Genomic DNA, 16038 nt, shown 5'->3' on the forward strand with positions numbered 1-16038 from the left:
CCTACCCCTGCCCCAGTTCTTGTCTTATGCATTTCTTCTTTCGATTTCCTGTTTGTATCCTTTTACTATAATAAAACTATAATCCTCAGTATAGCACTTTTGGTGAGTTCTGTTTGGTCACTTATGGACCCCCGACCCCTCCAGTTTGTAGCCAGTTAGTCACAAGTGCAGGTGACCTGGGCCGCGGAGCTTGCTACTGGTGTCTAAAGGGGGCAATCTTATAAAGAGAATTGCCCCTCACCTGTGGAGCAGGTTCTAACTCTGGGTAGTTAGAATCAGAATTGAGTTGTTGTTAGAAGTGTTAGAAGTTACTGCAGTATTTGAAGTTGGTGTCAGAAATTACAGAAGGTATTGAACTTAATGTAAGGAGGAGGAAGGTAGTCTTTTACTCAGCAGTAAGCGTTTGGGTGAATCAGGTGTCTTTCAAAAAACAAACTGAGAGAAGGGGCCTGTCTCTGGACTTTTAAATCATCTTCTTCAAAGAAGTTGGGTGGGAGAAGTAGGATGCAAGGACATAAGAGAACAAAAGGCTGTGCACTCCCCCATGGCTGTCAGCATGTGTCCACGTGGGGTCACACTATGCTGAGAGAGAGAGAGAGAGAGAGAGAGAGAGAGAGAGAGAGAGAGATATGCTCTACAGAAGCCAGTGTCAATGAGAACTCAGTTGGGGAAGGAGTCCCCAGGTCATACATCTGCATGTGTCATTGCCAAGTCCCCAGAAGCCAAAAAGCCTAGGTCAGCCTTTCAAGAACTGGATTTTCTCAGAACTCTGAAGCCCCAGAATGAAAACAGCCACCTTTAACTACCAGCTGTTTCAGGGACAGGATCAGAAGCACTTCACCTTCAGTCCCCATTCCAAGGCTTTTTTGCTTGTTTGTTTTTAACTTCAGTAAGGGAAAAAAAAAAAGTGTTTGTGTAGGGATCTATAACGTGGGTAAATCTCCACTGTAGAACGGAGGAGAGAATTTAAGAAGTGGCCCAAATCCTCACTAAGGGCTCTGCAACTGAGGCGAGGCCTTCACTTCCTAGGAGGGGAATGATGGGAATCAACTAAAGTAATTTATGTGAACTTACTGAGCCCAGCACTGTCCCTTAGAACCAGATAAATGTATTTGTTCTTTTCCATAGTAGATATTGTCCTTTGTGGGCAAACGGAGAGGAAGTAACTTCCACATTTAGCTGGTACTTTCTTGTGACTCTGTCCCTTCATCACTTTCATTCCCACCATCCTAGCCCCAAGACTTTTTTCTTACTGGCCTCTGTGATTCTGCTCTCACTACTCATATTCGACTCCTAGAGTCTATTCTCCACACAGTTGTCAGAATGACCCTTTTTAAAACATAAAATCTATTTTGTCATTATCTGGCTTATTTTAAACAGGAATGCCCCTACCACACTTAAAGAGTAAACTCTAAATTCTTCATCCTGGTTTATTGGGCCTTAACATGATGGCACCTTGCTGACTTCATTGCCTATCATTCTTCCCGTCACCCACTCCAGTCACACTCACCTTCTTTCTATTCCTGAGCTCACTAAGCTGGGTCTTGCCTGACTACCCAAACTAAATTAACTACCCCCATCACTCGATTTTATTTACTTCATAGGAAATGGTAATGATATTAATTCAAAATGGCCTTGTCTATCATTTGTTTACTCTTTTACTGTCTGCCTTCCCCACAATGCAAGCCCCTGGACTATTGCTTAATTTTCAGTGCCAACAGAGAGCCTGGCACATAGCAGGCTCCTAATAGTCGTTGGATAAATGATCCTTTCAAATCCTATCAACCCTGTGAGGTATGCAAGGAAACGGAGGTTCTTGGATGCTCAGAATTAGGATCCTGGTCTGTCAACACAGAGCTGGCCTTCCTTCCCAGGACACCTGGTCCACCCCTTCCCACCTTGGGAGCCGCTCCCTTAAGCCCCCCACCTTTCTCACACCCTCTCTCCCTCTCCAAGGAAGACAGGCCCCACTTCCAGGTCTTCTGCAGAGCCCGGGACCACGACGCTCGCACCATCCCACATTTGGGTGGCTTAGAGACACAGCCCTTTACCCCAAGTGGACCCTGCCAGGTCCCCAATCTAGGGCAGAAAGGGGTCCCACACCATCTATGGTAAAACAGGGCGGGACTCCAGGGCTACCGGTAGGATTGGCTCAACACGCCCACTTGGTCCCTTCCCTCGTTAGGGACCTTCAGGGCCAGGTGGGGAGGGGAGGGGGCTTCAGGTGTCAAGGACGAAGGGGACATCTAGGCCCGAACTGGGGATGGGCCGACAACGCACACCAGAACCTTTCTTCACTGCAGCCCTGTTTTCCCGCCGGTCGGCTTTGGAAGAGACGCCCCACCTAACCGTCCCTCCCCGCTCCCCGCCCCCCCCAGCCCTGTCTGCCGAGGCTCGCCTTCCTCCTCGCCGGGAGTTCTGGGGCTGCTGCTGCGGGAGTGTTCCGCGTAGCTCCGGGGCCCTACAGGAGTGGGTCGCTGAAGCCATCGACAGCGCCTGGCGCTTCCAAGCTCCGGCAAGCAAGGGCCTGCAGCTTTCCTCTAGCCAGGGCGGGCGGAGAGACGAGGCAGAGGAAGTTTTAGGCCTTAGGCTCGGCGGGCCGGGCCGGGTGAGACGCGCCCATCTTTCGCCATCCAGGACGCGCGCGGCCCACTCGGGACCCCGCCGGCGACCCGTACCACGGGCACGCGCCTGTCGCAGCCCGCAGGAAGGAGGGGTCCGGCCTGAGGCCCGGGGCGGCGGCCACCATGGAGATCCCCTCGGCCCAGCTCCGGCGCCTGAGGCCCTGGGGGCGGCCCTGACCGCCCTCTTCCCTGTCCGGGCTGGGTCGCGGACGTGCCCCTCGTGGCGCTCGGCCATCTCTGCGTCTTCGCCCTCCCCGGGCCGCGCTGCTGCCTGGGCGCGGCGGCGGCGGCGGCGGCGGCGCCCCGTTGAATGGGCTGTGGGGGCCCTGGCTTGAAGCGCTGGAGAACGCGGCCTCCGGGGGCGCAAGGCAGCAGCAGCGGTGGCGACCAAACGGGTGTTGGAGTTGGCGGCGGCCATGGAGGGCCTGGCTGGCTATGTATACAAGGCGGCCAGCGAAGGCAAGGTGCTGACTCTGGCCGCCTTGCTTCTCAACCGGTCTGAAAGCGACATCCGCTATCTGCTTGGCTATGTCAGCCAGCAGGGAGGGCAGCGCTCCACGCCCCTCATCATCGCAGCCCGCAATGGGCATGCCAAGGTGGTGCGCTTGCTGTTAGAACATTACCGGGTGCAGACTCAGCAGACTGGCACTGTCCGCTTCGACGGGTAGGTACAGCCTAACTCCAGCCTCCTCTCGGACGCGCACAGCACCCACCTCTTCACGAGTGCTCTCCCTCAGCCTCTTTCCATGTACATACTCACCTGTCCCTTTTAGTACTTTCTCTTGACCCACTACTGTCCACTTCGTCTTCCATCCCGTGTTTTACCACTCATCCTCATCGGTCCCTACCCTTTATTCCCTCTGTGGGTAGATAGCCACACCCTCTGTCTTGATATCTAATAGATATTCTCCTTCTCTACTAGATAGGCTGTGAACAAGCAGTGTGGAGGAAGTGGCTGCCTTTCCAGATTTTACCTTTATCAGTACGTGGGTTGTAACCGAGATCAGGAATTAACAAGGTCAGCAATTAACATTGACGACCTGTGTTTGATGAGTTATTTGGCCACTAAGTTTCTCCTTACCCCTTTTCAAGTGTGTGGTCCCATAAAGCTCTCAGCGGGGTTGCTGTGGCGTTAATGTCAAAATAAGCCCTTAGAACCAGTAGCAGTTCCAGCCTATTTTGGGATTGCCTCAACCAGACATTGGGAGGCATGATTTTGGCTCTTCCACATTGCTCAGGGTAGTTATATTAGGTGTAAAAATGGCACCAAACCAGATGTGAGAAATGATGCTATTACTAAATTAGTTGTTACCTTGTGATATTCTGGGGGAAGCGTTATAATTTACTGTTAATCCAGGTAGGATATTGTCGTAGTTAAAATTTGTCCTTTGGGTTTAATTGTACATGTTTCTTCTGTATAGTAATGTTGAACACAAGTTGTGAGGTTTTATGTTATGCTGTGTTCTGTGCTGGAGGATTTTAAAGTTTTGCAGATTACAATTGCATAAAGATTTTGCTTCATTCATTGCATTTTTTTTGTTGACCCCTAGCCAGTACCTAAGCTATTCTGGCATTTTTTTTTTCTTTTGAAATAAATGGGGTCCAAGCATAACATGTATCTTTAGCTTAGTTATTGAAAGGTGCCTGGTTAAAATCTGATTGAAAAAAGTATTTCTTTTTTTAAAGATAACTAGGAGTATTGTCAAATTTTGCTTGACTCTTTTTCAGGTTTAAATAACAAAGCTTTTTCTTCTGGGCTTTAGATGGGAGGAAAATATTTTAGCACATTATGTTTTAATAAAATGATAGCCCAAGGATGGTGGCTTATCTCCAGTACCACCTCTACAGACATTAAGGAGATGGTCCTCTTCATGTTGACCAAAGATGGCAACCTGATTCCTGCTTGCTGTCCTTTACTGGCTTCTGTGTCCTCTCTCTAACTCCCTGCATTCCCATGGCCTGGCCTACACCCAGTGGAGGAGTGAAGCGGAATGACCCTTGAACCTACATCTTCATTCCAACTGTTATAGGCATGTGCATCCACTGAGATGTGAATCTCTGCAATAACCCTGCTGGGAAGACTGCTAAGGAGATTGCGGAGGCCTATGTGGATAAGGGAGAATAGTGGGGAGAGCTTTCCTAGAGTTTGGAAAGCTTTACTTATTGTTCTCCTTCTCAACCATCAAAGAGGATGTTATTGAGATGGTAATTGAAAGAACCTGAAATGACTAGTAATATAGCATTGAGTCTTTATAATTGGACTCAATAAAAGTAGATCATCGAAACATTTTTGAGGCTCATATCACATCACTATATAGCTCAAGGAAAAAAAGGAAAATTATTAGACGATACTAAGAAAAATATTAAGCTGACCAATTAGTTTCCATTATTAAAATCAAGTGAAGTACACACTTGTAATTTAATTTTTACTTTTACATTATAAATTTTGGGAAGTTTGAGGTCAGAAAAATCTTTTAATCTTTTTGTCTAATGTTTTTCATCTTTAAAATAGGGGCAGTACTTGTAGGGTTATTGTGAGAGTTAAAGAAAATGTCTATGAGTATCTCTTTTCATGTAACATTTCCTAATTTGAGTTTTACATAGTTAAGGTTCATGTTCCTGACATATAATAATTTTATATTTTAAAAAACATTATGGGAAACAGATGTAGCTTAGTGATTGAGTATCTGCTTCCCATGTACGAGGTCCTGGCTTCAATTCCTGGTACCTCCTAAAAGAAAAATTAGTGCAAGAAAACATGGTAACTATGTTAGTATAACTGTGCTGTGTATTAGTTTTTCTTTTGTTTTTTATAGATTACATTAATGATCAATTTGAAAAAATGCTCTTTAAAATGAAACAAATGTTTGAGCAGTGACATATACTGTGTTTCCTTACATTTGATGCATTTTATGGTTTCACAGTACTTCAGTATTTGTAACCTCATATGAACTTTATAGTTACGTATCTGTAAAATGAGCATATTAGTATCTACCTGATGTAATTAATGGGAGGAGGTTGTTGAGAGGATTAAATGAGATATGTATTAAGTACTTAATATAGTGTTTGGCACATTGAAAGTATGTGATAAAAGCCATTTGTGTACATTTAAACTTTTTCTTTGAAGTGATTCGTGCCTCTATTTTTAAAAAATCTACTTTTAATTAAGGTATAATTTAAATCCAGTAAAGTGCATAAATCTGGTGCACAGCTTGACGAGTTTTTGCATGTTTACATCTATATAATCACCTCCTAGATCAATATATAGAACACTATTTTCACTCTAAACGTTTCCCTTGTGCCTTTTCTCAGTCAATTCCCCTCCTCTTCCCAGTGGTTATGATTATTTTGACTTCTATTGCCAAAGATCAGTTTTGCCTATACTTGGCCTTTCTATAAATGGAATCATACAAAATTACACTTTTTTGTGTCTGACTTTTTTTGCCTGTGAGACAGGGTCTGTGAGATTCATTGATGAAGTTGCATGTATCAGTAGTTAGTTCTTTCTTTGTATTCCATTGTATAAATATACTGCAGTCTGTCTATCCATTCTCTTAATGGTAGATATTTTGGTTGTTTCCTGTATTTGACTGTTAGGAATAAAGCTGCTGTGAACATTGTTGTATATGTCTTTTGGTGGACATTTACATTCATTACTCTTGGGTATAAACCCAAGGAGTGGAATTGGTCATTCATCGAGTAGGTGTATGTTTAACTTTAATAGATATGGCCGAATAGTTTTCCCAAATTGGGTGAACTAAATTATATTCGTAACATCAATTTCCACCAGGAATTTAGGAATTTAGTTGCTCCACATCCTACCAACAGTAATAAAAATGCCAGTCTTGTGTTCGTTGGCCATTTGGTTTGTGAAGTACACTGTTCAATTCTTTTGCCCATTTTAAAATTGAGTTCTTTGCCATTTTCTCATCAACTTGTCTTAGATTTTTTATGTATTCTTAGTCCTTCGTCAAGTATACCTATTGCAAATCCTGCATGGGTGGATTGCCTATTCACTTCATAATGTCTTTTGATGAGTAGAAGTTCTCAATTTTAATGAAGTTCAATAATTTTTTTCTTTTATGGTCTTTTTTTTGTATTCAATTTAAGAAATTTTTACTAACCCAAGGTTTACAAGTTTTTCTCACAAGCTTTTGTTGATTTGCTTTTCACATATATTTCTATGCTACTTTTCTAATTTTTGTTTGTAGTATGAGGTGTAGGGGTCACAGTACGTTTTTTCCCCCATAATAAGTATAATAAGTTGCTCCAGCATCACTTTTTGAGAAGACCATGCTTTCTACCTGAATTTAAGTGGAGCCTTTGTCATAAATCAAAGACTCTATATGTGTGGGTCTGTTTCTGGAGTGTTTTTTTTTTTTTGGTGGTTCCAATCTTTTTTTCTTTTGGCACACTATTTTAATTATTATAGTTTGTCCTTCAATTTTATTTCCCTTCAAGATTACTTTGGTTATTCTAGGTCCTTTCCATTCCCATTTCCACTTTAGCAGTGGCTTGTTAATTTACACATGCATACACACATACACTCTGCTGGGATTTTGATTTAGAGTGCATTTCATCTGTAGAACATTTTGGGAGAGAATTGACATCTCAACACTATTTAATCTTCAAACTATGAACACAGAATATTTCTCCATTTATGAAGGTTTTCTCTGATTTATCTTAGGAGTGTTTTGTAGTTTTCAATATAGAAGACTTGCACATTTTTCATTAGATTCATTGCTAGATATTGATGTTTTCTGTGCTGTTATAAATGGTATTTTTTTTATAGTAAAAATTTTTCCTTTATTGAACTTCATGTATATGATCATGGCAGTAAAAATATGTGAATTTAATTAAACCAAATTGTTTGCCGAAGGTACAATTTAGGCAACCACTGAAATGTGTCACAGTGTAACATTTCATTTTCTGGATTGATTTGTTTAAAAATTCAGTTAACAATTAAATGGATGTAGCTTATTGGTTGAGCACCTGCTTCCCATGTATGAGGTCCCCATGTACGAGGTCCTGGCTTCAATCTCCGGGTATTTTTAAAAGGACACTTCAGAAGGCTTTACATTTTTTTTTTTTTAAGTATATCTTACATATAGTAAAATGCACAAGTCTTCAATGTATAGTTAGATGAGTTTTCCCAAATATCTACCATGTAGCCACCACACAGATCAAGATATAGAACATCCCTACAGTGGTTTGGTTGATGGATATACATAGATACATATATGCTATATATATTTTAAACTTTTTAATTAGAGTATAACATACATACAGAAAAATGCACTAATTGAAAGTATATAAAAATTTCACAGAGTGAACATACCTGTGTTTAAGAGTTGCCTTTGTGCTTCATCCCATTCACCACTTCCTTCCAAAGGTAACCAGTAGCCTGACTTCTAACACTACAGATAAATATATACATGTAGTAATACAATATGCACTATTTTCATTTGACTTCTTTTGCTCATCATTATATTTATGTGATCCATCAATGTTGTATATAGCACTAATTGTTTCACTCCCATTGCCATAATAGAGTTAAGTATAATTTTTTAGCTTAGCTAACCTTAGGAAAAAAATTTCTGCTTAAATTTTTCTTTCTGATATAGTTTCTAAAACAACTAACATAAGTAGGGATTGGAGTGGCTTTATTGATTTACTAAGAGAAACTGTGGTACCTGGGCTATTGGGAAGGAGGAACATGCTGTGTTCTTAAAAGTCAATGCAACAACTTGGTGGTAAAGAAGTTACAAACTTCCATACCTTTCCTTTGCATTTTCTGAAATTTATTTAACCTTGCCAATAGAAAGTTGGTGATTCTTTAGAGTTTTTAAAATGGGTTTATGTATATTAGTATTAACAGTATTAGCACATGTTTGTTGAGCTTGTACTGTGTACAAGGTACGATGCAAAGAGCTTTACTTAAATCATCTGATTTTATTTTCATAAAAACTCTTGTCATATTAATATTCTGGAGAGCCAGGTCTCGGTCTCCAAGAAATGAATGCATCCTTTAAATTTGTTCGTGCTTCTGAGCTCCATTTTCTAACTGTTTGTTCTTTTCATGCATAGGTATGTCATTGACGGTGCTACCGCTCTTTGGTGTGCGGCAGGAGCAGGACATTTTGAAGTTGTTAAACTTCTAGTCAGTCATGGAGCCAATGTGAACCACACCACGGTTACTAACTCCACCCCGCTGCGGGCAGCATGCTTTGATGGCCGACTGGACATTGTTAAGTACTTAGTTGAAAATAATGCCAACATCAGCATTGCCAACAAGTATGACAACACCTGCCTAATGATTGCAGCATATAAGGGACACACAGACGTGGTCAGATACCTTTTAGAACAACGTGCTGATCCAAATGCTAAAGCACATTGTGGAGCAACAGCATTGCACTTTGCAGCTGAAGCTGGGCACATAGATATTGTGAAAGAGTTGATAAAATGGCGTGCTGCTATAGTAGTGAATGGGCATGGGATGACACCATTAAAAGTAGCTGCTGAAAGTTGTAAAGCTGATGTTGTTGAACTTTTGCTCTCTCATGCTGATTGTGACCGAAGAAGTCGGATTGAAGCTTTGGAACTCTTGGGGGCCTCTTTTGCAAATGACCGTGAGAACTATGACATCATGAAGACATACCACTATTTGTATTTAGCCATGTTAGAGAGGTTTCAAGATGGTGACAATGTTCTTGAAAAAGAGGTTCTACCACCAATCCATGCTTATGGGAATAGAACTGAATGTAGAAATCCTCAGGAACTGGAATCCATTCGGCAAGACAGAGATGCTCTTCATATGGAAGGCCTTATAGTTCGGGAACGGATTTTAGGTGCTGACAATATTGATGTTTCCCACCCCATAATTTACAGGGGGGCTGTTTATGCAGATAACATGGAATTCGAACAGTGTATCAAGTTGTGGCTTCATGCTCTGCACCTCAGGCAGAAAGGTAACAGGAACACCCATAAGGATCTTCTTAGATTTGCTCAAGTTTTCTCACAGATGATACATTTAAATGAAACTGTGAAGGCCCCAGACATAGAGTGTGTTTTGAGATGCAGTGTTTTGGAAATAGAACAAAGTATGAACAGAGTAAAAAATATTCCAGATGCTGATGTCCACAATGCCATGGACAATTATGAATGTAATCTCTATACCTTTCTGTATTTAGTATGCATCTCCACCAAAACACAGTGCAGTGAAGAAGATCAGTGCAAGATTAACAAGCAGATCTACAACCTGATTCACCTTGATCCCAGAACTCGTGAAGGTTTCACCTTACTGCATCTAGCTGTCAACTCAAATACACCAGTCGATGATTTCCACACCAATGATGTCTGCAGCTTTCCAAATGCACTTGTCACAAAGCTCCTGCTGGACTGTGGTGCTGAGGTAAATGCTGTGGACAATGAAGGAAACAGTGCCCTTCATATTATTGTTCAGTACAACAGGCCCATCAGTGATTTTCTGACCTTGCACTCGATCATCATTAGCCTAGTTGAAGCTGGCGCTCACACTGACATGACAAATAAACAGAATAAGACTCCACTAGACAAAAGTACAACTGGGGTATCTGAAATACTACTTAAAACTCAAATGAAGATGAGTCTCAAGTGCCTGGCTGCCCGAGCAGTTCGGGCTAATGACATTAACTACCAAGACCAGATCCCCAGAACTCTCGAAGAGTTTGTTGGATTTCATTAAGTGACTGGATATGTAAAATCGTTTAATGTGGTGCTAAAAAGTAAAGGACTTTAATCACAGACAATAGAATTATGTGTTCATAAATTCTACTTTTCTTTCCACTACACTTCCAATCTATCCTTCCTTAGTTCTATATTTGGTCTTCTTGCCCTATATTGATTTCAGATACCCCTTAAGCAAAGCCACATGGTTTAGGTGTGACTATAACCATGGTGTTTGGATATTGGTCACATAGAACTATTTGTTTTTCTTTTTCTTTTTTAAGTAATGAATATAAAATATTTTGTTTATGTGACAAGGGACATACATGATTTGAAGTTGATAATGTTTTGAACAGCTACCTACAAAAGTATTTCTGTGAAAAGCCTATGTCACAGTGTTATCTATACAGCAGTTCTGAGGATTTAATGAAGAAAAAACTAAAAAGTAATGGGATACCCAAATGTTGTGCACATACCAAACTGCTGTAGCTAGTTTTTACTCTTCCATGTTTATATGGAATGAAACAAAACATTGTAACATCAGGAAGTTTAAAAAATACATAGCTGCAGATTAATCTGAAAATATGTGCTAGCTTAATTATAGTTACACATTTTTAAAAAATAAATTATTGAAATCCAATTGCTTTCAAAGAATATTGATGGCCTTTTTGCCTTTAGGCTTAAGTTCTAAAACTCTTTAAAGTCTTTGTTTTAATGTAATTTATTTAAGTTGTGGCTACCTGCATTTGACTCATCCCCAGACATGTAAAATTATGAATGTAGTGTTTTCTTATGAAACAAATTGTCAAGATATAGTTATACATTCTATTTTTTGCCCCTTGTCCCTTCCTGTGTGGCATCTTTTAAAATTTAGAACCTGCTTTTCAGGAGGGCATTTTTAGTACCTACCTACTTTTGTTTTTTTCACATTTCTTTAGTTAGTTTGTGACAAGAAGTAGAAAAATCACTAATGTGGTATAGAAAAAGTAAATGTTCTCAATGATGAAATAATTTATAATTCCACTTTGAAAGGTATTTGAAAGCTGCAAATCTTCAACCACAAAATGTCCCTTATTCCTACAGGTTGTAGAGAGGCCTTTATAGTTTTATTGTTTTGTTTTGTTTTAACTACATTTTAACTAGCAGACTAAAAGCATTCTGTGGTTATTTTTTTAAGCATCACAGAAATTCAAGTAAAGGGTACACACCTTTCAATGATGTTAAAAATGATAAAGTAAAATTAGCTTGTATCTGTATTTTTTTCTCTAGTGCCAAATGAATGCCTTAGCTACTCATAGTGCATGTTTCTGTAAGTAAAGACCTGCAGCTTTTTTTTCCTTCCATAAAAAGCATTATAATGATGTTACAATATCAGGTATAAACAAACTTAAAAAAACAAAACCTATAATGTCTCAACCTTTTATGTGTGGATATTGTTTTGTGAAGTGTAAGAGAAAAGGTTGCAGTTGGATCAGTATAAAACAATGACCAAGCCAAAATTAACACCTAGGGCCTTAAATAAATGAGATGCCCCATAAAATGAAATGTTTCGAAGGGTGGGAGGGGAGCAAGGAGGGAGGTTTTAAAGACTTCCCCCCAAGAAAGCAGGATACTTTCACAGTTGTTCAGGTAGGAGTGTTCTGATGATAAATTCTGCCATGGCAATAGATTTCTAGTTTCCTAACCTGCGATTTTATGAGGAAGGTTTTTAGGCTGTTCTTAGGAAAGCATTTGAATGAGCCCTCATTTGAAAGTACTGGCCTTGATTTTCGCGGTGCGAATCAAGGAACCACTGTACCTTGCTCTTGTCAGCTCTGGTGGCCTGAAAATCCACTTCTTCAAGGTGAGTGAATCACATCTTTTCCATGGCTCAGGTCAGCCCCTTTATTTTTCAGATTTCGAGCCCTGCTTATTTGACATTTTGAGGAATAGCTATGACACTTGGTATTCAGTTGGTGCCATTATTAATGTGTATGATTTTTAAACACCAAAACTTAAAAATATCAGATAATGTTGCATGCTTTAAAAACATATTTTGTCCCTTTGGCTACCCAGGATCAGCACTTATTTTAGATATTACTTATTTATAAGGTGAGGATAATGATTATATGTGCATATTGAGACATCAAATTTTCATGACAATTTTTGAGAAGGGTGGACTGAATGCTGGAGAAAGGATAACTTGCTGATTAAATTGCTGACAAAGTTGAAGAAAAACTTGAACACAGTGGAATAAACTGAACTGTGCTAATGGTAACAGGATTTTTTTTTATTATAGTGTAGTACATTGTGCACTGTCTTGTAAAATAAATCCAAATATGTATTATGAAACACCTGTATAAAACCATTCTTGAAGCAAGCGATCTACATGCTGTTTTTTTAAAATTTGTTTTTAGTAGAATTATTTTAAAATCTGTTTAGCCAAACCTTTCCCAAACTTAAGTTTCTTTTATTTTTTTAAGGCAAATAAATAGGTACGAAAGGTGATATTCTACATTTCAGCTGAGAAATGTAGGCTTTTCTGCATTTTTCAGTCACCTTTGTCATTTTATGTTTATTATTGGTAGAATTATGGCTTATATTGTAATTCTTCCTTGTAGCATTACAAGTTCAATCTAAACTTGTTAGTCCTGCTCAGTAATTGATATATTAATATTGATTTGGATGAACCAGAGGCTTGGGTAGATGCTTTCATTTGGTAACCATGTGAAATTTAGGTGGGCCTTGCCCTTTTAATAGATAGAGCTGTTGAGATGGCTCTTGAGTTTAGGCAACTATTTAATTCAAGGTACGGACAGCAAATCCATCCCCTCAGTTGATAAGGGGAAATCTTTTACATAAGAACCCTGACATTAACCAGTTTCTTTCAGTTCACCCTGGGCTATAGTTCAACTACCTTAAAGTTCTTTGTTGTGGAAACTTGAAACAAACAAACCCCAAAGCAGACCATCTGTAAGCTTTGGTCTTGCTTGTTTCCGAGAAGGGTTTTATTTCATTATACTACTAGTTGATTAATAACTTGTAATTGTGAGAATCTTAGATAGGTATGACCACTATTTGAAGTAAAATATGTTTGGGGGGGGCAAGCTCCCTAAGTACTAACTCTGTATTTGAGTAGTGTTTTTAAAAATTAAAATCCTAAGGGAACTACACCCTGTCACCAATTTCCACTGTAGTTGAGGCAGCTACTTTATGAGTAAGACTACTTTGGATTCTTCAAGCAGAAGCATTTCTTTTTTTGGAATGGGGTGGGGTGAGGAGTTAGTTGCTAGATCTTAGATCACAGTTTGCGGATTTAGAAGCAGCCAGTGGTTGATCTAGTGAGTAGATGGATAGAACTATAAAGGACTTGTTTTTATGGTAGATTTTCTGTAAAAATCTTAAATGTTCCTTTTCAGGCTAGCCAGATGACAATTCTCTTTTCCTCAAACAAGGCACTCATTATACTGTAACATTAAAGTAGATGAAAGAAAACAAAATTCTGCCTTTTGCTCTGTGAAAAATTACTCGTCTATAAGATTTTATGCTGGTGTTTGTTCTGTTCTGAATATATACAGCTCTGTTCTGGGTACCCTCTTTTGAAAGTAGAATGCACCTAATTATGTATGTCAAATTGCAGGGCTTTTGCATACATTTTGGCAGACTTGCTCCAAATCTTCAGATAGGCTGGTTTGAACAGCATCCCCTCCCCCAAATATGGGATCTGGAATAAATAAATAATACACTGATGTTGGTGACAATTTATCAATTTTTTAAAACTGTAAAGTAAATGTGGTCTCTAGTCTTAGGTTTGTGGTGTGCATTCGTGTTAATGTATAGGGAAGGGACAATGACTTGATGGTTATGGGGAGTGTATCTTGATGTGTGTGCAAAGGTGAGTATTGCTAAATTATCAACAGCTCATTTATGGAGAGTCATGATGAACGGAACAATCAGAAAAATGAAGGAGAGGAGATACAAGCTTGCCAAATTATGAAGTGAACAAGGTTTTGCATCTTTTTATCAGGTGTGTAAAATTTGTGCATGGCTTTTTTTTTTTTTTGTCATTGCTTAGTAATTGGTAGAGGAGAAAAGATAACGGAAACACCTCAGCTTTCCTATCCAGTCTTTTCAGAGGTACTAGGTGGGGTGTATAATTTGACTGGCTTAACCTATTGAAACGATCCTGTCCTTTATAACAACTACCCCAACCCTGCAATCCTCCAGGTAGAGGAACCACATTGTTGTATTCTGGTAATTCACTGTGATTCATAACAAACCAGTGATGTCATTCTCTGTGCACTTTTGTCAAACCATTTATGTGACTTTAATAAAACAGTACACTTGCTGACTGCACCGGAGATCTATTAGTGATTTATATATTGCATGACATCTTCTATTTAAGTTTGACATGTAGAATCATTTTTAATTTCATAGTAATTGACAGTCCAAATAGCCCAGCTAATTTGAAACTAACAATCTTGCTGTGTAAAAGGGAAAAAATGGTGTTTGTCTTCAGTAAATGTTTGAAAATCTGCCTTGAAGTTTGTGTCTTTATTGTTCATTATGCCTTAGTTGAGAAGATCTTTTGTTGAGTTCATTTAAAAAAAGTCATCAAAGTTATACATGTTCATGGGATAGTAAATAAAAATTAAAAGAGTGAAAAAAAAGTTGCCTTCCCATTTCTCCCCATTTCCATTTGGACTGCAGAGTCAATCACTATTAATAGTTTTCTGAGTAGCATCTCAGAATATTTCTGTGCATATATGTATTATTTCTCCTTATTTAAAAAAAATGCAAACTTCCCTCTATTCTGCATCCTGTCTTTCATTTAATATATTCTGTTTTTGTCAAGGTGATTAATGAAAAATGGTATTTCATGGTTTTAATTTGCATTCCTTTATTATGAATGAAGTTGAATCTCTACTTTTTGCTTTTTGTTTGTCTTTTTCTTACTAGTTAGAAATTCTTTGGATGCTTAAGGAAATTTTTGGTCATATGTCAACAGTGTATAGTTTATTTTTTTATTTTAATTATGGTAGTTTATGTATTAAAGTTTGGATTTTATGTAACCAAATATGTCACTTTTTAAATGCCTTCTCTGTTTTGTCTCCTACTTATAAAGCCTTCCCCATTCCAAGGCTATAAATTTTACTCATGTTGTCTTCTAGTGTTTTTATGGCTTCTCCTTCCTCCGTTCTCTTCTCCCCCTCCCTGTGCTCCTTTTCCTCCTCACTGCTCTTTAAATCTTTCATCTATCTGGATTTATTTTGATATAAGGATTCAGCTAGCCAAGGGCCCTCTTAATTTTTTCCCACTGATTTGAATCATGAGCTAAATTCTCCTAATGTAGTTCGATCTTTTTATTCTTTATTTTGTTGTCCTGGCAGTGTGGTGGAGCTGTGGGGAATATTGTCTGGGTTCAAATCCTGGATGTTTCACTTATGAGCTCTGTGGCCTTGGGCAAGTTACTTTTATATCCAAGCCTCAGTTTTTGTAAATTGGGACAATAATATTATCTAACTTGGACTGCGATGAGCAAGTAAGATAATTGCTTAACATAGTGTCTGACAAAGAATGAAATGCCTGATAAATGTTAAGTATTATTAATACCTAGTGAGGCTAGTAATTCTTCATTTGTCTTTATTTGGAGAGGGGGATAATTATTTCCATTATTGTATGTCTATTTTTTTCATATAAATTTTGGTGTCATTTTGTCATGTTAAAAGAT

General features: G+C 39.1%; 1 protein-coding gene across 1 annotated transcript; it reads left to right on the forward strand.

Moving 5' to 3' along the window:
- The first annotated feature begins 2337 nt into the window (after positions 1-2337).
- FEM1B (fem-1 homolog B) lies at positions 2338-14851 on the forward strand. The gene is made up of 2 exons (XM_012522407.4): positions 2338-3288; positions 8712-14851. The coding sequence occupies exons 1-2, from the start codon at positions 3041-3043 to the stop codon at positions 10345-10347; spliced, it is 1884 nt and encodes a 627-aa protein (XP_012377861.2). The 5' UTR covers positions 2338-3040; the 3' UTR covers positions 10348-14851.
- The last annotated feature ends 1187 nt before the right edge of the window (positions 14852-16038 follow it).

Source organism: Dasypus novemcinctus, chromosome 3 (genome assembly GCF_030445035.2).
Source record: "Dasypus novemcinctus isolate mDasNov1 chromosome 3, mDasNov1.1.hap2, whole genome shotgun sequence".
NCBI lineage: Eukaryota > Metazoa > Chordata > Mammalia > Cingulata > Dasypodidae > Dasypus > Dasypus novemcinctus.